At 40.8% G+C, this 21,111-nt stretch overlaps 1 protein-coding gene across 1 annotated transcript; it reads left to right on the top strand.

Moving 5' to 3' along the window:
* Positions 1–18,300: 18,300 nt before the first annotated feature.
* LOC116253555 (allene oxide synthase 1, chloroplastic-like) lies at positions 18,301–20,392 on the top strand. The gene has a single exon (XM_031628418.2). It carries the CDS (start codon positions 18,525–18,527, stop codon positions 20,070–20,072), a length of 1,548 nt encoding a protein of 515 aa, XP_031484278.1. The 5' UTR covers positions 18,301–18,524; the 3' UTR covers positions 20,073–20,392.
* The last annotated feature ends 719 nt before the right edge of the window (positions 20,393–21,111 follow it).

The raw sequence follows: 21,111 nt of genomic DNA, 5'->3' as shown, positions 1-21,111 counted from the left end.
GGTGTATCTTGTCTTGTGTGCCTCTTCCAGCAACTTGTTCTTCACTTCTGGATCATTCGGAACCCACAATCTACCATTGAACCACACAGATCCATCCTCGTCCTCAAAATAAGGAGTTTCTTCTTTCTTGTGACACTCAAGTTTTCACTTCGCATATTCCGGGCTCTGTTTTTGTTTCTCAATGATTTCATCAAGGAAACTATCTCGAATTATTCCTGCACACTTCACCTTTCCATTATCATCTCGCAATGGATGCCATTTTTCAAAGTCTTCTACCAAATTCCATGTTTGCATTAATAGCCCACTAGCTTTAGCAGGCACCTTTCTACTGAGTGCATCAGCTACCACATTGACCTTTCCGGGATGATACTTTATCTCAAAGTCATAATCTTTAAGATATTCCAACCATCTTCTCTATCTTACGTCCAATTCATTCTGCGAGAACAAATATTCGAGAGATTTGTGGTTAGAAAATACTTCAAATTCCACACCATAGAGATAATGTTTCCATATTTTTAATGCAAATACTTCTGCTCCTAATTCCAAATCATGTGTTGGATAGTTCTTCTCGTGTTGTTTTAGTTGTCTAGAGGCATATGCTATGACTTTATCTCCTTGCATAAGCACGGCTCCATAACCTGTTCCTGAAGCATCAATAAATACCACAATCTCTTTTCTCCATTTTGGTAGTGTTAGAATTGGAGCACTTGTCAAACTATCTTTCAACATCTGGAAACTCTTCTGACATCATCTGTCCACGTAAATTTCACTCCCTTCTGAAGCATTTTAGTTATTGGGGTTGCAATTCTCGAGAAATTCTTAATAAACTTCCTGTAATAACATGCCAAACCAAGAAAACTTCTTATTTTGGTCACATTGTTTGGCACATTTCATTGTTGAACAACTTCTACCTTGGCCAGATCAACTGACACTCCGTCCTTAGAGATGATGTGTCTCAAGAAATTTATTTTGTCTAGCCAAAACTCGCACTTGGACTTGGAGTACTTGGCATACAGTTAGTCTTGTCTCAAAATTTTCAACACATGCTCAAGATGTACTGCATGTGATGCTTAACACTCTAAGTACACTAGCACATCATCGATAATTACTATGACGAATCGATCCTAGTACTCATGAAATATCCGATTCATGAGACCCATAAAAGCTACAGTAAAAACACAATCATTCAGGACAAATATAAAACTTCGAAACTCAATATTCACAATAAATCAAAAACACCCTTCTTTAATTTGCTCGAATGACCTTCCTCTGCTTGTGATCGACATTGGCATTGGACATGGACTCTAGACACTGTGCTCTGATACCAAAGTTGTCACGACCCAATTTTTGACACCAAAAATTTTCTTTCATTTCTATAATAGCGGAAGCAATATTGAGTCATGACCATAACATAAGACATTGTTTTATTTCAATAATAAAATACTTGGACCCAAACAAAAATAAACACAAGTCCCCAAAACCGACGCAGTGTCCAGATTGCCAATGCCCGTCCATCACAAGACCCAGGGTCGTCGCTCCAACGCCAAAATCTATCAAGGACTACCTGTAGATAGAAAGAAGGGTCAGAATTCCTCTGAGTATGAGAAAATCCAGCCATGAATGGAACATGGCCCAAAATAATATTTAGTTTCGTAAACAATTCCAAAAAAAGGCCTTATGAACTACAACCATAAGTTTTCCAAAACTTAGCACATATCAGAGTTACATCACATCATCAATGACAGAACGAGGTGTGCACAACCTCCAAAATTTCGTAGGCTTCCAACCGTGGTTCTCTGACAATGTCATGGTCATCGTGTCGAGCAACAGAAATCCTCGTGGGCACAACTCACAGGCAGAACAGAACATATCATCACCAGGCGATCCAACGGATCGAGGGTACCTGAAGTGAAGCCTCCTGAGATATCCCAGATCGCCGCTGCAGCAGCATGGCCCCTCTAGGAACCCGGTTTGAGGGACCAGGAGATGTCTCTCTCCCAACACAGCAGCAGTACCCCGGGCCCTTGTGCCGCCCAATACCCTGTGGGCCCTCCAGTACAGCCAGAGGAGTGTGACCACTACCTCCCGGGACGAAACCAAACACTGGGCAAAACAGAAAGCTCGCACTCGCATAAACCATCGCACAAAGTCCACGTTTTGCCTTCGAATTTCAAAAGTGAGGGTTTACCAATACTAGACATCGTCTAGTACCTCTCACAGAAACCGCCTTCAGGCTCGGTTTCTCAGACAGAAACAATAAACCATTTTTTTGATAATGGCCTCAAAACACATAAACAACATACGAACTATCACGCCAAGAATTCTCAAATAAAATAACCATTCAAAGGTAAGAGAATTTATACTTTAAACGTGACTTTCCTCTTCAACTTTTCGAAATTGATTTCAGGACCATCTTTTTGAAATTTTAAACACCATTAGGAGCATCAACGAGCAATAACACATAACTTTTCATCTTTAGTTTAGAAAACTACCCTTTGGCAATTTATAAAAACTTAAAGGGTACCGAAACGAAATTTCATATTAAATATCTGTTTCCTTCTGAAAAACACTTTCGCAAGCCTCTTTTTGAAGAGGTTTTTAGCAAAAATGTTGCGGCATGGAAGTTATAAAATGTATAACAGCTTATATGAATATTTTGCTAATTAGTGGACCCGTTTTGAAAATTTTCCAACCTGATATAAAAATGAACGACGCTCGTTTTTCTTTCATTTGACGCCTGCGTTTTCTCTCTCCTCACGAGCCTCCTTCCTTTCGTTCGACCGACGGTGGCTTCCACCGTTCTTCCTCAATCAAAACCAGAGAGGGAAAGTTCTCCGTCTCGCGCGAGGTCTAGCTTTTGGCTTTCCGCTGCTGCGCCTGCCGTCCGTCCGACGCTCCCAACTGCCGCCGCCTCCTCTGCTCTCGTTTTCTTTTTCTCCACTCTACCACTGTGAGGAAGATGACCTCCCGAACCAGATGCGTCTCTCTTCGGTCCCACTTTTATTGCGACGTGGATAAATCGGCAGCAAGGAGGAGCGACAGGAGGAAGCCTGCGTCTTCAATGTCGTGTTAATCTCTTTCCCCAAATCGCCTCTGCTGCAACTACGGGAGAGACGAGCGACTGATTCCGCTCATTGATGGCGGCACTTCCTTCCCTTTCTCTTATTTGTTACTGAGTTTAGGTTTAACTTAAGACGAGCAGAGCAAGCCTGCCCTCTGCCGGCGAAGCCTCGGACTGCCCTTCTTTTGTTTGTTTTCTGTTTCGTATGACAGAAGGTCCGGGAAGGCCACCGAGTCTTCCTCCTTCATATTTTTGTTGCATACATTATGGCCAGACCCTTCGTGAGGGTTCTGATATATATTTTTTTTTTTGTAGTCGGTTTAAATTTTCTGATGCAGCCCTTATCGCAGATATGCATGCTCTGATTTAACGTTGGATGTAGTCTCCGTTTCTCACAGATCAAATGAAAATACACACAACCACTGCATATCTGTATCTAGCATGCTTAATATCGTGCATCAAAAACACCTTACCGAGGATTCACATCTAGGCATATAAATATAGAGATTCATTATTATAACATGAATATAACTATATCTATCCACCAGAAATCAAGCAAGAATACCAAGGCTTATGTCTCATCCATAACTATAACTCATGCATAGATTCATATTTATGCATAAAAATACATAGATCCACATAGACATAGATTCTATAAGAAATCTGAAATACACGGCTTCATGCTTTATTCATAACTGAAATTTCTCATACCTGTTAATCGAGATTGATTTTCAGCAACAACCCCGTTCCTTAATCTCAACCACAAGAGAGCAAAGATGAAGATCGATCTCTCTCTTTCTCCCTCTTTCCCTCAAATTCCTTGCTATTGGACGTTCTCCTCAATTGCTGCGGCAAAAAGGGGGTGATCAATTTCTGGAAAATGAGGTTAAATAACCATCTACGAGCCTCCCTTATTGCTATACCCATTTTTTTCAGTTTCTCACAAGCAAGGAAACGGCCTCTTGATTTCCCTTCTCATTTTTTTTTTTTTCCTTTCAGTTAGGAAATCATCCGTTTTCTTTCATAACTGCCTCTCCTTATGATCAAGTTGGCAGTTTCCATTATCATTTAAATCTACGTTTAGAATTGCCTGCCCATATTAGCGTTTCCCATAATTAAGAAAAAAGAAAGAAAATCGTGGGCATTACATCCTTCCCCCCTAAAAAGAAATTTCGTCCTCGAAATTTAAACGTACCTTATTGAAACAATTGGGGATAACTGTTTCTCATGCCCTCTTCTGGTTCCCACGTACATTCTTTGATCCCATGATGTTACCATTCCACTTGAACTAGTGGGATAGTCTTCTTTCGCAACAGATGCTCCTTTCGGTCTATGATCCGAAGTGGCTTTTCATCTGTTGTCATGTCATCTTGCAAATCAACCTCTTCGTAGTCTATCACATGCGAATGATCAGGTACATATTTCCTTAGCATCGACACATGAAATACTGGATGAACATGACTATATTGTGGTGGAAGTGCAATTCGATATGCCACCACTCCAATTTTTTTCAGAATCTCGAATGGACCAATGTATCTTGGACTCAATTTTCCTTTCTTTCTGAATCGAAAAACACTTTTAGTGGGTGATATCTTGATAAAAACATGATCTCCTGCTTCAAAAGCTAGCTCTCTTCGTCGTTGGTCTGCATAACTCTTTTGTCGACTTTGGCAGACAATAATTTCTTTCTAATCATGTTGACTTGATCAGTATAATGTTGTATTACTAAAGGATCTTCAATCTTGTTGTCTCCTATCTCAGTCCAACACGATGGTGATCTACAAGGTCGGCAATAATGAGCTTCAAACGGGGCCATTCCAATGCTAGAGTGATAGCTGTTGTTGTAGGCAAATTCGGCCAACTTCACATGTTTATCCCATTCACCCTTCCACTGCAAAACACAAGCTCTTAACATATCTTCAAGAGTCTGGATGGTTCGCTCAGACTGTCCATCTGTCTGCGGATGAAAGGTTGTACTCAGTTTCAAATTTGTTCCCAACGCTTCCTGTAACCTTCGCCAAAAACTTGGATGTAAATCTTGGATCTCTGTCAGAGATTATTGATTTAGGGATTCCATGAAGTCTCACAATTTCATCCACATACAAATCTGCCAGACTTTCTAGTGATTGTGAAATCTTGATCGGAAGAAAATGTGCAGACTTAGTTAGGCGGTCTACCACTACCCAAATAGCATCGTGTTTTCGTCGAGTACGTGGTAACCCCACTACGAAGTCCATGGTGATGTCTTCCCATTTCCATTGAGGAATTTCTATCTGTTGCATCAAACCACCTGGTTTCTGATGTTCCACTTTAACCTGTTGACACACCAAGCATCGTGAGACGAGCTCAGCAATCTCTTTCTTCATTCCTGGCCACCAAAAGTTTATCCTTAAATTTTGATACATCTTTGTGCTTTCTGGATGTATGGTGTATCTTGTCTTGTGTGCCTCTTCCAGCAACTTGTTCTTCACTTCTGGATCATTCGGAACCCACAATCTACCATTGAACCACACAGATCCATCCTCGTCCTCAAAATAAGGAGTTTCTTCTTTCTTGTGACACTCAAGTTTTCACTTCGCATATTCCGGGCTCTGTTTTTGTTTCTCAATGATTTCATCAAGGAAACTATCTCGAATTATTCCTGCACACTTCACCTTTCCATTATCATCTCGCAATGGATGCCATTTTTCAAAGTCTTCTACCAAATTCCATGTTTGCATTAATAGCCCACTAGCTTTAGCAGGCACCTTTCTACTGAGTGCATCAGCTACCACATTGACCTTTCCGGGATGATACTTTATCTCAAAGTCATAATCTTTAAGATATTCCAACCATCTTCTCTATCCTACGTCCAATTCCTTCTGCGAGAACAAATATTCGAGAGATTTGTGGTTAGAAAATACTTCAAATACTTCAAATCTGCAAAGCAAGTCAATAGAATGGGACCCTCACCAAATATCTTACATTGGCCCACGTCGGTCACATGTTTTTGGTTGCAGCAGCACACAGTGGTGGAGCCATGAGGGCTGGCGAGGTCACAACCCCCCTTCAGTTTTTTTTTTTTTTTTTTAAATCATACTTGTAATTTTTAAGAATTTTAAGTTAGTCTGTTTAAAAATTTTGAAAAATACAATTCATCCCCTATATATTAAAATTTTCTAAATATAGTTCGGCATTTGAAACAAAAAATCCCTACCTCTGCCTTTGCAGTAATTACCTTTGGGATTTTCCATTTTTGATTGGCCAACAAAGTTTCTTGGCCAGATGTCGACACTTTTTGAAATTAAGAACAAAATTTCGAAGCCAAATGTAAATTTTGCAATAACAACTGATAATATAAGTGCAATTATGTTGGCACATCCATTTCAAATATGGGCTTCGATTAATTTTCAAGTTTGTGGAAAATATGAACATAGCTAAGAAGAAAATAAATAAATAAACGAATGAACATGGGAAGAATCACAATAACTAATGTCCAAAGAAATCCAATAGACAGAACCCATGTCGCCATTAGAAATTTCATAACCAGTATCTAGATAATATTGGTGTCACATCAATGATTTATTTACTATAATATGGACTACCCACTGGGATACGGATCAAATTAAGATGGTTTATTATAAGATTTTATGATTGAGAATGTTAGCCAATCGAGATGATATTGCAGCGATAAAGTGATGAAGGCAAGTCATTTTCGTGGCCGACAGGCACCATTCGAATTGAATCATAATTGAAATATAGAACATCTTCCCCATGCACTTTTTGGCTTTCAGTTTTCTCCTTTATGATTTATCAGAATAAAAAGGCAAGTTCCTTGGCCTTTCACTCGGACAGTGATTACCTTGGATCTTAGAGTCGAAGCTGTATGTGGAGTCCACTATAAATCTATGGTTCTAGTATGAACTGTAAAGATGGAATCAAGATTTAAGAGCTTCAATATTCTGAATTCATGAATCTTAATCAAAACTGGCGCAACTTGAGATCCATGAGTTTTAAGATGCAAAAATTACAAACTCATGATACAGCTAAAAACATTTCAAATCCCTATTCTTGTTAGAAGTCAAATATCCAAAAGCTTCAAATCTGAGATCCAAAGATCTTAGATCACCATCGGATCTTAAGTATGTGAGAACGAAATGCCCCAAGTGACATAAAGTTCTTCACCATTTCAAACCAACAGATTTTGACAAGTAGTAAAAAGGATCAAAGTTGGCCAACTTGGCCGAGCAACTTGTTTGACTCGGTGGTTCAGCCCAAGTTGGCCCATCGACTTGGACAACTTGGGTCAACTCAGCCCGATCAAATCCAATGCAAATCCAAATCCAAATGCATGATCAGGTTCGCGTTTAACCAAACTAGTCGGACTCAGATTTAGTTAGTTTCAGAAAATCACAGCTATGTACGAATTCATATCCAATCTAGACTGGATCTTGTAAGTCCTGGATCCGACCAGAGCACTCCAACATGTTCATAACTCTAGGATGTTGAGCAGGAGACCAGTGTGGACGAGAAGTGGTGTGAGGTGGACAGAAGTAAGTGGGAATTTTCGTGCTCTACATAAGAATGGACAGATCGATCAAGAACAAGTGTTCTTGAAGTACGTTTGGTTCCATCTCCTACCATGGAACGCCTAGAGTAGAACAGAGTGTTCTGTCAAGCCACCAAACGATCCCGTAAAGATGAAAGTGGCATGATGGTGGCAATTTAGTGGGAACAGGCACTAACTAAGAAGGTTGAATTCAGTGGCAGCAGAGCAAGAAATTTTGGCTGAAGGAGCCCTAATTCTATGTTTGGAGGGTATATATATATATATAGAAGAGATCTATGGTGTTTCAATATATATATATATATACTTATACAAAGAGTTGAGCGCATGTGAGTGTATGTATATGTGTTTAGGATGAGTTGTGTTAATTATCTGGTGGCAGATGCACATAAGGGCCGATCTAGACAATTGCCCGCATTAGTCTTACAAAGTCAATTATTTGTACATTGGTACTAGGGCTTTTCAACGAGTCATGCAAACTCAAACTCACTCGATAAACTTGACTTGAACTCGACCCATTTATTAAGCGAGTCGAGTTCGAGTTAAGAAATAAACTCGACAACCTAAACGAGTCGAGCTCGAATTAAGTGGGCTCGGCTTGGTTAAACTCGGTAAACTCAAGAAAGAAAATATATAAAATACATCTCATAAAACTATCAAAGAAAGTAGATTGCTCAAATGAGTATACACATGAACTTAATCGAGCCAAGTTCGAGTTTTAAAACTCAAGCAGAGTACCTCGAGCTAATGAAATCGAACTTGAGTCGAGCTCGAGCCGAGTTCGAGTTCCTTTCGAGATTAATTAGCGATGATGATGGAAATATGACTACTGCAACTTTTGAGAAGATTTATTGCGTGTTTGGGGATCATAGATCCTTGAGAGGCATAGTATCGTTAGTCGGTTTCAGTCGCTTGGTGACGATACATTTTTAGATTGATTCCTGTTGGTGTTACTCTTTTGAACTACACACGGTGGCATACACGACAATTGAGTTGAAGGGCGTACCATAAGACCACTCAGGTCTCAACAGAGCTTTGAATCATGAAGAGAGGGAAAAGACAGTGATTACCTTGGATGTTAGAGTCGATGTACATGGAGTCGACTATAAATCTATGGTTCTAGTATCAACTGTAAAGTTGGAAACACAGATTTAAGATTTAAGATCTTCAATATTCCAAATTCATGAATCTTAATTCAAGTTCGCCCAACTTGAGACCCATGGGTCTTTAGATGCATAGTTTGAACTCCCTTTTCTTGTTAAAAGTCAAATATCCGAAAGTTTCAAAGCTAAGATCCCAAGATCCTAGTCACCTTCGGATCTTAAGTATGTGAGAATGAAATGTTCCAAGTGGCAAGAATTTCTTCACCATTTAAAACCAAGAGATTGACACAAGTAGCAAGTAGGATCAAAGTTGGCCAACTTGCTTAACTCGGTGGTTCGGCCCAAGTTGGCACATCAACTGGGTTCACTTGGGCAACCTGGGCCAACTCAGCCCGATTCCAGATTCGTCATTATGCATGGCAGCTCCCGTATATTGTGTTCTCAGTGGTTATCGTGAAACCGAGAGAAATTTACACACAGATCAGTTTTTCCATTTTATGAACTTTAAATGTACATTCTTTTTTACCAAATTCTTAAGTCTACCAGAGTTTTTCAAGTCACCTTAGTGAGTGACGAGCCAGGATTTTTTTTTACTGGAAAACCGAACTATAATTTCAAAATCTTAATAAAAACCAAAATAAGAAATTTCAAATTTTTTTATATAGGCTGATTAAAAATGTTAAAAAAATACATGTAAATTTTCACTTGCAATTGAGCTTTCATATATGTTTTACGGGGCATAGTGTAGCTGGTCGGGCTAAGGGCATGTATAAAGACATATTTTTAGTTCGATTTTCGTGGACATTATGTTCCTGTGTCTTAAGGTGGTAAGGCGTGACATTTAAGTTGAAAAGGTGCATCATTGTTATCGTTGATGCGTACGCAGCAGCTCAAGACCTCGAAGGCAAAGATAATGAAGGGCCTTCGGGCATTTTTTGAGCGGTGAGATTCATACCTCTCGTGCATTTTTTGAGCGGTGAGATTCATACCTCTCGCTCACCCAAAATTGAGCTTTCACATATCAATTGAGCGGACTAGAGAAGGGGTTTATAGATTGGGGCAAAGTAGGCTCATCAAAACTTGGCTTGACCAGCGGACTAGAGAAGGGGTTTATAGATTGGGGCAAAGTAGGCTCATCAAAACTTGGCTTGTGGTCAGGAGTAAGATTTGAGATACCAGGGATTTGAGAACCATAAATTTAAGATTAAAATATCCCTACTCCAATCTTAAATCCAAGCTTTTCAATACCAAAAAAAGAACACTGGATCTTTTGTCACTGGATCTTTTGTCATATCACAAAAGCACGTCACGTCATATCCACTCCAGAGTAATCAAATGCCCTCTAAGTGAGACAACACAGCTTCCCTAAGTACATGCATAAGAAACTAATTCACCAGCAGTAATAATAAATTAAATAGAAGGAGTGTTTTTCTAGAGGCACTAATTAACAAGGTTGAATGCAGTGACAGAGACATAAATTTTGTTTGGAGGAGCTTTCACTGGAGGGGCACAATTTATATATATATATAGTGAAATATTTGAAGGTAGCAATATGAAAATAAGAGAATTTTGTATGATTGGTGCGGACAATTGTTCATTCAAGACCACATGAGCCTTTGCCACGGGCTGAATGCAAATAATGGAAGAGAAATATGCTGTTTGAATGACAATCCCAATGTACAAAAATGCCTAATTCTTTTCTCTACGACCAGAACTGCAACTTTTATCCAATGTGAAAACAAACTTCTTACTCAAGAGTTGAGTGAGTGTGTGTCTTACACACATTGCGTTAATTACATGGTGGCGGTGGCAGTGGCAGAGACACATGAGGACGGATATAGGCAATTGTCTACACCTCGGCTGGGCCGAGGCCGGGCACAATTATTTTAACTGCCAATTATAAAGGGCAGCCAATTATTTTTTTTTCCATATTAATACTTTATATTTGGCTGCCCTTTAAACTTACAATCTAAAACATTATTGCTCATTGGTCCAATATTTTTAACTCAGCCACTAATATCTCGTAAGGCACTTTCTATGTTACATAGCTAATATGGTACGACTAGGCCTGTCCATCGGGCCAGCCCGGCCCAACACTCAAAAATCGAGTTTGGGTCCCGCTTGATACTCGACATTGGGGTTCGGCCTGGTTAAAATAAAAAATATTTTTTAAAATATAATACAAAAAATTTAAATATAAAATATATTTTTAATTAATAAAATATGTATCATTATAAAATAAAATAATATAAAAAAAATCAGGCTAAATTGAGCCCCATCAAGCCGGCCCGAGATTATTTTTTCATGTTCAATGACTAGGCTTAAGCAGGACATGTAAGTACCTTTTATTAGAGAATCCAACCGCCATCTCCTCATTCAATGTGTCCAGGCCTGTAAAACTTGACAATGGATAGTTAAGAAGTTTGGAAAGTCTAGAGTGCCCTGGCAGGATATAAAACAGGAGCTTCAAATCTGGATTAATAATCGCTTCACGCACCATTGGATGACCAAATGTTGGTCTGTCACCTTTCATATAGTTTGCTGGCAGCTTTGGGCAGTCAGGAATATGGCCTACCATGAAGGGTGGGTTGCGAATGGGGCTCAGTCTCTTTACCACATCATTTGGCAGAAATGCAAAGAGGCCTATAAAGCCTTTCAATGGAATGACATGGATATAAATCTGGTTGAACTTTGGGAGAGCCATGGTCTCATTTGTTCAAATGTAGTGGAAGATGTAGGCATCTTAGATAAGTTGTATATCATCTCTCTCATCATTAAATGCAAAAGAATTGTGGTTGGGTGCCTACAAGACTCAGATGCTAACATTAAAGGCGCTTTGTCCCTAGAAGCAAGTTATGGTGTAGATGATGCAGAATTTAACATACTCAAGTGGGGGGACACTATGCGCTCCACCAGCCCGATCCCCCTTGCCATCTATTCCAACAACAAAGGATGGATCAGACGCTTTAAGTCTATTATTGAAGGTAGAAGGAACTGGCCTGAGAAATGACGCTTTTTATCTGAACACAGTGGCCACTGGAGACTCAAAGATGATACAATTCCCTTTAACATCGGCTCTCTGGTAAGGGACTGCTCTGACTCTTTTGACAGATACTCTACTAGTTGATCATCTTACATGCTCAATTTTGTTTTTTAGGTGAGGCCTTTTTAGCCTGGTTTTGTATTACTTGTGAGGGGTTGATGCTTGGCATCATTGTCAATCTTGTACATTTTTTTTTTCATGTACATATTATACCTTCTCAATAAATGGTGGGGAGCCTATCTCCCAACATCTTTCATTGGAAGTACCTTTTATTAGGGGGATTTTGGTAATTTTAGAGGAAGAATTTTTCGTGTTCCAAAGGAGGGTCTTCGATTTCATTAACTGAGGCATTTTAGTCATTTCTAACCCATAAATCAACACATGGTCTTCAATCAGGAACCGTGATATATAATCTGCTCCAATTATGGGGTTGTGCATTTGTTTTTTTTCCTCATTTGCAAAACTTCAATTATATGCATGAGATCAGCATTTCTTACAATTTTTTTTAGAGTAAAAATAGGAATATCAATAGGAATATGATTTGAATCTGATTATGGAATGTCTGATATTCATATTTAAACTCGGTGTCAAATATAAATGAAAAAAATAGAAATGGAAAATACACAGCTTTGAAGAGCAGGGATAAGTGGGTCACCGGAAGGAGCCTTACAAGACGTACATATTTAGTGCCAAAGGTTCCGGCTAGCTTCCCGCTTTTTCCGAACAAAAGACGGTGACCAGCGCGTAGAGGATTATGAAACGCCAGCTGGACGTGGACGGCTTCTCCCCTTCCTACTGACGCCGTTGTTGGCCGGTGGCGGCCGGAGTCCGGGCAGCGGCATTGCGCGTCTCAGAAACGGCAACATTTTCGACGGTCGGTGCCGCGGCTAGGTCAGAGCAGCCGCCGACGGGAGGTCCAATTCAAACCAGAAGGTTTCGTCTTCCCTGCAGATGTCGTGTCACCGAAAACTCGTGCCTTGGGGTGATTGGATCAAAGGCAGATAAAATGGAGGACTGGGGCTTTTGCGTGCACCTTCTGGTCTTCGTTCGTTAGGTACGCGTGGTTTTGGACTTTGGACTTTTATACTGAAGGCGAGTGTGGAAGCGAAAAGCTACTTTGTTTCTTTATAGATATATTGAAATCATCACGAAACTTATTAGTTTTGAAAACGCGAAGGTGATTTTATAAGCAAAAAATCAAAATTCTCAAGACTTGATTAAATTATATCCTTGAATTGTTCGTGGCATGCTGTTGACATTCACACGGTTGAATTTGTTTGCATTAAAACGTAAACTTTAGCTATGATTGGTCTAATTCGTGCATGTGTACATTGGTCTAGCAACTGAATGAGTCTAATTCCCACCTTTGCGTGTTTAAATGAACTCTGCATTTTAAAGTTGTTCTTCTCATGTCACGACTCTTGCAGAGTTATATATGAAAAAATGTAGTTACCATACTCTTATTTATCATTTGATTGAAATAATCTATCAACTATGAGCATAAAATTACAAGTAAAACTGTTTTTTCATGATTTTGAAAGACTCTTCAAAAGGGGGTTACATAGAAAGACAGACGGAATCAAATGAGTTTCCTTATTAAAATCCATTATCTTTTTTTGAAGGATATTTTAAATTTTTAAAAAAATCATCATGGCTTTTTATATTTACAACTTAATTTCTATTACACGATTTCATTAAAATCCGCAACCCAGATTTGGAAGGAATAATTACTCGGCTTTAGCAGTGAATATGAACATTGAGAACCATGTGCAAAGAACAAAATGTAACTTCTTTTTAGGCATTGCAGAGACCAGCAGTGTGGCGCCCTGTGCGTTCACCACATTTTGGCTGTGCAGAACACGTGAAAGTTCACGCGGGCATGTAATCAGGGCAGCCGCCCTATTGGGCCACGTTTATTTTTTTGTGACTTCTTCTATACTAACAAACTTGGCCGATTTGATCAGAAAAGTTTGGACGACTAAGACCGGACAAAATGTCCATGTCTTGGTGCCACACAAACGGCTAAGTAGGATGCAGAGGAGATTGTACAGGGTTGGTAGGCAGTCTTATTCCCATTTTCTAACTTGGAAAGCATCAACTTTCTGTATTAACAAAAAAGAGCAACCTAACATGCAAGTCGAAGCATAAAGAGAACGAGATCCTCGAATCATCAAAAACATCCTGTAGCATCAAGAGAACGAGAACCTCGAGTCATCAAAAGCATCCTGTACCTTAGGATATGAAGGCTTGGCTCCGGGTTTGAGCTCTCATTTTAGTGTTGGTATGAAATAGTTTTCCTACTTACTACTTAAAACATGCTTATTGAGTTCAATAGGGTCGAGTTCATGCAACTCGATCTAGTTTTCAAGTTTGAGTCGATTAGGTTCGACTCGTTATACAGTCTTAAGAGGAACTAGTTTCGGTTCTCATTCAAGTGCAGTATCCTATCTGTTTTTTCGGATATTCATACACGTGGATTTGAATATGAATAAAGAAAGGTCATATTCGAATTTGAAACCCGATTTCACAATCCGAATCCATTTTTCATATTTTTATATGAATCCGAATTTTGAATCGAATCTCGATTAGGTTCGACTCGTTATTTAAACTAAATTTGATCTGAATCCGGATCTGATATAATTTCTTAACCGAATATTAAACTTTTTTTTTTTGTATCTGACTTTTTTCAAATCGATTCAGTGAAATATCCTATTCAAAGCTGATTTATCGACATCCACATATATATATATATATATGAACTTGATTTGCTATCAGCAACTGCAAGCTTTTCTATTTACCATGGTTATAGATAAACAACTATAACTAGTGATGAGATTGAAATCGTTACTTAGCCTCAATATAAAGCCGACATATACAAGTTAATTATTACCTCAAATCAAGAACAGTTTTTCTCATTTTTCTTATTCAGGAAAACGACATGCAAGAAACTTCGTCGCTTGGCTGGCAGCATAAAACCACGAGACTACTGCACCACATACGGCAAAACCAGTTGGTGTAATGCATATTAGTGGCCATGTTTTCCCTCTTTAGAAATCATTTTTTGAGAAAGGCCAATTTAAAAGGCATGCAGACTCCTAATGAATTTTAAAGTTCATGAGATCATCTTGTACTATGAATCTATACGGTCAATTCCAACTTCTTAATAAGAAATGTTCCTTGTGTCTCAAATTAGTTGGCACTTCCAACTCATGCTTACATATGAATAGAGCCCCAATAAGTTGAATAAGTTAAACATTTGTCTTTGATTGTCATGGTTCAGCTCATGTGGACATAGAACCCTAAGAACAAGTCATAGCATCATAGGCCTCGAGGTCAAGGGTACCAGCCTCTGGGTTTTATACTGTTAAGCACGCGACAAAGTCTCTTCAGTTTACGGGTATCACATATGGAAATTCAATTTCAAACCCTCAATGGAACAATAGTAATTTAAAACCATCACTACAAAACCAATGGTGGTGAATTGGAAGACTTAAGGGGCTGTTTGGCAATAGTAACTTATTGTTACTGTTCTATTAATCTGTTTCAAAAAATTAAGCAGATTCATGAAATACTTGTTACGGTGTTATATAAATCCACCCCATTTTTTTATACATGTTCATGAGACACTAACATAGTGTTACTATAGCAAAAAACCTCTGATTTTACAATGTAGCAACTTAAAAATTACATGAAGTGCTGATAACAGATCTGCGTTGGTGATTCAAGTACCCCTCAACTAGAAAATCCGAACTCTTCCAAATCTCAAAAGGATGCATAATTGACACAGGAAACAAAGGGGTTCTATATATATATTGAAAGTCTCATCATCCTTATCACTTGCTTTCCCAATATGATTATTTAATGTGGATATATATTTTTTTTCTTTTATTGTATAGTTTGGATGGATGGCTGGCTATTAAACTTGGGAACTAGTGAAAAACAGTTAAAATTAAATTAGTAAAGTTGAACAAAGTCAAGAGATCAACACCTAACTAAGGTCGTCTATTTCTGCGCAATCCAGCCTCCTTGGTCTATTTCGCCTACTTGGAGAGAAAAGTAATAGTTTTCAGTAAAGTGGGAATGCATTCACAGAATCATGTAAAGCATGACCATTTTGCAATGTGGCCCACATGCTGGACCAGTTCTCTAATAATGTCAGAAAAGATGAAACTAGAAAATGCAGACGGCAGATACAAAAGACATGTATGTACAATGTTATATATAGTTATATATTTTTTGGACAGATATGTTTTTTAAGGGATGAAAAATCTGCAGCTCAGATTGCATATATGAAAGATGAATGGTAAAAAATTGAACATTTTTACTAACTAGGCTGATGAAAAGTATATTAGGTAGTAAATAAGCACTAAAAAATGAATATCTAACATTCTCATATTGGACAATGATCAAAATATTATCAACTGTGCCTTTGGATCTTGAAATGTGTTTTTCTAATCTTTGGGCCAAAGGAGTAGCCAATTTGTTATGGTGCTGAAAGTGTACCAACACCAAGCCCCAATGCAGCCGTGGACCCAAGAGACAAGGGAAAGGAGGGGCGCTCCTCGTTATGGTTTAATTGTGCGGCTTTGGAGATCACTTGGCTGGAGCATGTTTTTTTTTTTACTTGAACTTTTATTTATTTCTTCAAAAAGTGATTTTTTAAATATTTAAATATCAGCAACATCTATTTTAATAACACTAGTCCTTTTCTAATCTTTTTGAAACAAAGTACCTTTAAGCCCTTGATTACTAAGAGAAAATGTTACCCTCTGGCTAAAAGTAGTTCACACTTGATTCTTGTGCATGTGATTTCTCAACCTTCACAGAAAAGATGTTTGATTTGGTTATTATATCAAAAGGGTGCTTTGAATGAAGTTTGGCTAGTCATCTAACAACTTCTAAGTTGAAAAGGGTCAAGAGTTTAATATTCTCTCTCGAGTCAACTCTTTCTCAGTCTCTCTCTCTCTCTCTCTCTCTCTCTCTCTATATATATATATATATATATATATATATATATATATATATAAACGATACCTTTTGGAATGAATAAGCATGCATGCGGTATGAAACTCAGAAAACTTATGATCACAAATTTTCTCTTTTAGTTATGAGATTAAACCCTAACTGTCAAGCCTTAGAATGACAGCATCATGCAAGAGAGCGCTCTTTTACTGTCTTCCCACCACTTACATTGGTAAAAGATCTTGCAAAAGTAGGTTAAATTTGTTTATAAATAGAGGCAAAATTAGCTGACCATGTCTTGTTGAGATGGGTTGACTTCAAGCATCCAAGTTATATTAAGTAGGGAAAGGAAGTAGAGAGGGTCTTGAACTCATACATATCAGAAACAAACATCTAATTAATAGGGCTGCACAACGAGTTGAACATGGGACCAATAGGTACAAAAAGTCGAGCCAATCTTGACTTGAACTCAGCTCGGTTAAGCTCAAGCTTAACCGAATACTCGAGCTTAAAAATGAGTTAAATTCAAATGACATGAACCTGGCTCAATTAAATTAGAGTAACCTCTTTTAATGTAAGTTATCATATTCCTTTGTAGTTTCCAAACTTAAAATGAAGGAACGAGGTCAGGCCAAATGGGCAGCTGGTAAACAAGCTTAAATGACTCTGAGCTCGAGCTGTGACTCGGTCTATCGAGTTGAGTTTGAGCCGACCTTGTACAATTAGACTCGAACTCAAGCTGAGCAAGATATGAATCCTGCCAAGCTCGAACTAAGTCAGCTAATGTGCAGCTGGCTACCCACATGGTAAACATGCATCCCTATATGTCTAAATCAGACAGTCCAAATAAAACAGTTCTAGAAAGAGAAAGACAAGCGACTTCCAGAAAATGCCAGTTGGGAGGGTAGCTGCCCTGCCTTCATTGATAAAAACCTATATACACTACAAAATAGTTTAAATCCCACTTGTTCAATGAAAGTTTTACCATCATTCTCTCAATGAGCCCACTCTATTGTATTAAGCCATTCTCCTTATCAAAATACCTCGGTTTGGTCCTTAGTTTGTATCAATTTAAAGCCTTCAAAAGTGTATGAATTTATTAACCTCAAGGGATTTCGCATAGCTGGTCAGATCAACTACTCGCAAAAGGCTAGTGGATTAGCCTTCAAGACTACCCGAGAGTAGCAGAAGACTAATTATAAGCTGAAACAACCTGAACCACAAGACAACCGGAAAAGGGAAGAGCCTTGGCGTCTCATTCCAGGCCAGAACTTTATTAACGTTAGTAAAACAAGGCCTATCATTATACAAATGCTAATTTTAATATGGTTTGATAAAAGCATATGTACTAGTGTTGCTTTTCGTCGTTTGCATTCAATCGTATTCTGAAATGAAGCCTGGTAGATCGATTATTGTTGTTTTGTAAGCGAGTTAGGAGGAAAGTCCGGCGAGAACGCCCGCCGGAACGCCGGTAGAATGGAAATCTTTTAATATAATAGTGGCCGTCTCATTGCAGAAATCCAGTATCACTTTTCAAGGTTCAAGAAGGTGATTTATCAGATTGCATACGTGGGTACGTGGGTCTGGACGGTGCGGACCGCCACCACGAGACCGTAACCAGAGGCAAAAGCCGGAACAGGCGACAGAGAAACCAAACTCCACCAGCATTTCCCACGTTTAACTTCTTTTAGATTCTCTCTCTCTCTCTCTCCTTGTCTTGCTCGCTCTATTTGTACCCCTCTCTTGGCCAGGGGAAGGAGCAGAAGCAAGAAGGGAGTGAGAAGCTCGTGCTATTGATCACGAGAAAAGATGGCACTGAGTTTATCAACGTTTTCCGTGGTGAAGCCCGACTTCCGCGGCCGCCGAATGTCGCGAATCTCCGCCTCGATCTCCGAGAAGGCACCCTCTTCCACCACCCCTTCGCCTTCCACCACTACCAAGTTCCCAGTCGTAGAGGTCCCCGGCGGCTATGGGCTCCCCTTCCTCGGCGCGGTCGCCGACCGGCTCGACTACTTCTGGTTCCAAGGGAAGGAGGACTTCTTCAAATCAAGGATACAGCGGTACCAATCGACCGTCTTCCGGACGAACATGCCGCCGGGGCCGTTCATCGCCGACGACCCCCGCGTGGTAGTCCTCCTCGACGGCGCCAGCTTCCCTGTCCTCTTCGACGTCGACAAGGTTGAGAAGCGCAACCTCTTCACGGGGACGTACATGCCGTCGACGGAGCTGACCGGCGGGTTCCGCACCGTGTCGTACCTCGATCCCTCTGAGGAGTCCCACCAGAAGATCAAGCGCTTCATCTTCTCCCTACTCAAGTCCCGCCGCGACAAGTTTATCCCGGAGTTCCGCTCCGTCATGGCGGAGCTCTTCACCGGGATTGAATCGACGCTGGCGACCAAGGGCAAGGCGGAGTTCAACTCGGCGAACCAGCAGGCTTGCTTCAACTACCTCTCGCGCGCCTTCCTCGGCCGCGACCCGACCGCACCCGGCGGCATCGGGACCGATGGCCCGTCGATCATCCAGAAGTGGGTGCTCCTCCAGCTGGGCCCCCTGCTGAGCGTCGGCCTGCCGAAGCCGCTCGAGGAGCTCCTCCTCCATACCTTCCCCCTCCCGCCGGTGCTCGTCAAGCGCGACTACGAGCGGCTGCTGGGGTACTTCCGCACCGCGGGCGCCGCAGCCCTCGACGAGGCGGAAGCCCTCGGCCTCGGCCGGGAGGAGGCCTGCAACAACCTCCTCTTCACCATCTGCTTCAACACCTACGGTGGAATGACCATCCTCTTCCCCAACATCGTCAAGTGGCTGGCCCGTGCCGGCCCCAAGGTCCACCGCGAGCTCGTGCAGGAAATCCGCCAGACCCTCGGCTCCTCCCCCTCCGCCGCAGACCTCACGCCGGCCGCCCTCGACCGGATGCCGCTGGTCTGCTCCGCCGTCTACGAGGTGCTCCGCATCGAGCCCCCCGTCTCGGCCCAGTACGGTAAGGCTAAGCGCGACATGGTGGTGGAAAGCCATACCGGCGCCTTCCGAATCAGGGCCGGCGACATGCTCTGTGGTTACCAGCCGTTCGCCACCCGGGATGCGAGGATCTTCGACGACCCGGAGTCGTTCATCGCCGACCGGTTCGTCGGGCCGGACAAGGATCGGCTACTGCGCCACGTGCTCTGGTCCAACGGCCGGGAGACGGACGAGCCCACCGAGTCGAACAAGCAGTGTGCCGGGAAGGACCTGATCGTCATGCTCGCCCGCCTCCTCCTCGTCGAAATCTTCCTCCGCTATGAGTCCTTCGACATCGAGGTCGCCACCGCCCCCCTCGGCTCCACCATCACCATCACCTCCCTCCGACGCAACTCTCCCGCCTGAAACCCCCCAGAAAAAAAATTAAGTTAAAAAATTTACCACCCTCGCAGTTGCTGCTGCTGCCCATCTGGATGTAGTCTTAAATTAAATTAGCCGCTCTTCCTTCTTTTCCTTCTTTCTTTCTTGTTTCTGCATCTGGCTTCTCGCTGTCATGGCAGACAAGCAAGGGTCGAAGCCAAATGGTTCAGCTGTAAATGTCCTGCAGGACAACACTGTATCCATGAGCAAAAGAACGGCAGAGAGGAGTGAGTAGACAACCTGTGGAAATTAATAGCGAAGATTATAATGAAATCATATGTCTCAATTTGATGCTTTTCTTTTCATATCTCGCTGTGCCAGTTCATAAGAGCTTACTAAAAATTATAATGAAATCATATGTTACATTTCCTGGGTGAGTGAGGTTATCGGCCATGCCTTAAAGCTCCCATTACCCTGTTTTTTGTATTGTTGGGACTGTTCGGAGGCATGGGTAGGCAATATACTTTCTTTTTCTTTAACTTGATAAGGTGTATCCCACTTATAATGACTGAGTGTGTATCACTTTTAATAACTTGACTTGAGCTGTCAGAGGCACATTTTCTTCCGCTCTGTCATAACTTCTTAGCCATAAGCTTAAAGGAATTTAAGAGTGTGCGAATGACTTGAGAATGGCGAAGACCTAAGGATATCAAATATAGATAGCAAGGAAGAAGGAGGAATGTTCTTGCAATGGACATAGATTGTATTGATCACAAGAGAAGCAATGTAAGTAATGTAAGTAAAGTTGATATTTCTTTCCAAACCTTTTGCTTACGCCAGTTTGTGATCAATGCAATCTATGCCCATTGCAAGAGCATCTCTCATTTTTCTTTGTCATCTTTGATATCCTTGCCCCATCATTATTCACAAGTCTTCCACACACTCTTGAGCTCCTTTAAGCTTATGGCGAAGGACCCAACACAAGCCCAAGAAAGTGGGCCCATGACATGAGTGCATCCCATCTTTAATGACTCCAAGATACTCGATCTTCGAGTGCACCTCACCTTTAATAACTCGAACACCT

Source organism: Nymphaea colorata, chromosome 4 (genome assembly GCF_008831285.2).
Source record: "Nymphaea colorata isolate Beijing-Zhang1983 chromosome 4, ASM883128v2, whole genome shotgun sequence".
Lineage (NCBI taxonomy): Eukaryota > Viridiplantae > Streptophyta > Magnoliopsida > Nymphaeales > Nymphaeaceae > Nymphaea > Nymphaea colorata.
This window is presented reverse-complemented; position numbering and strand designations above follow the sequence as displayed.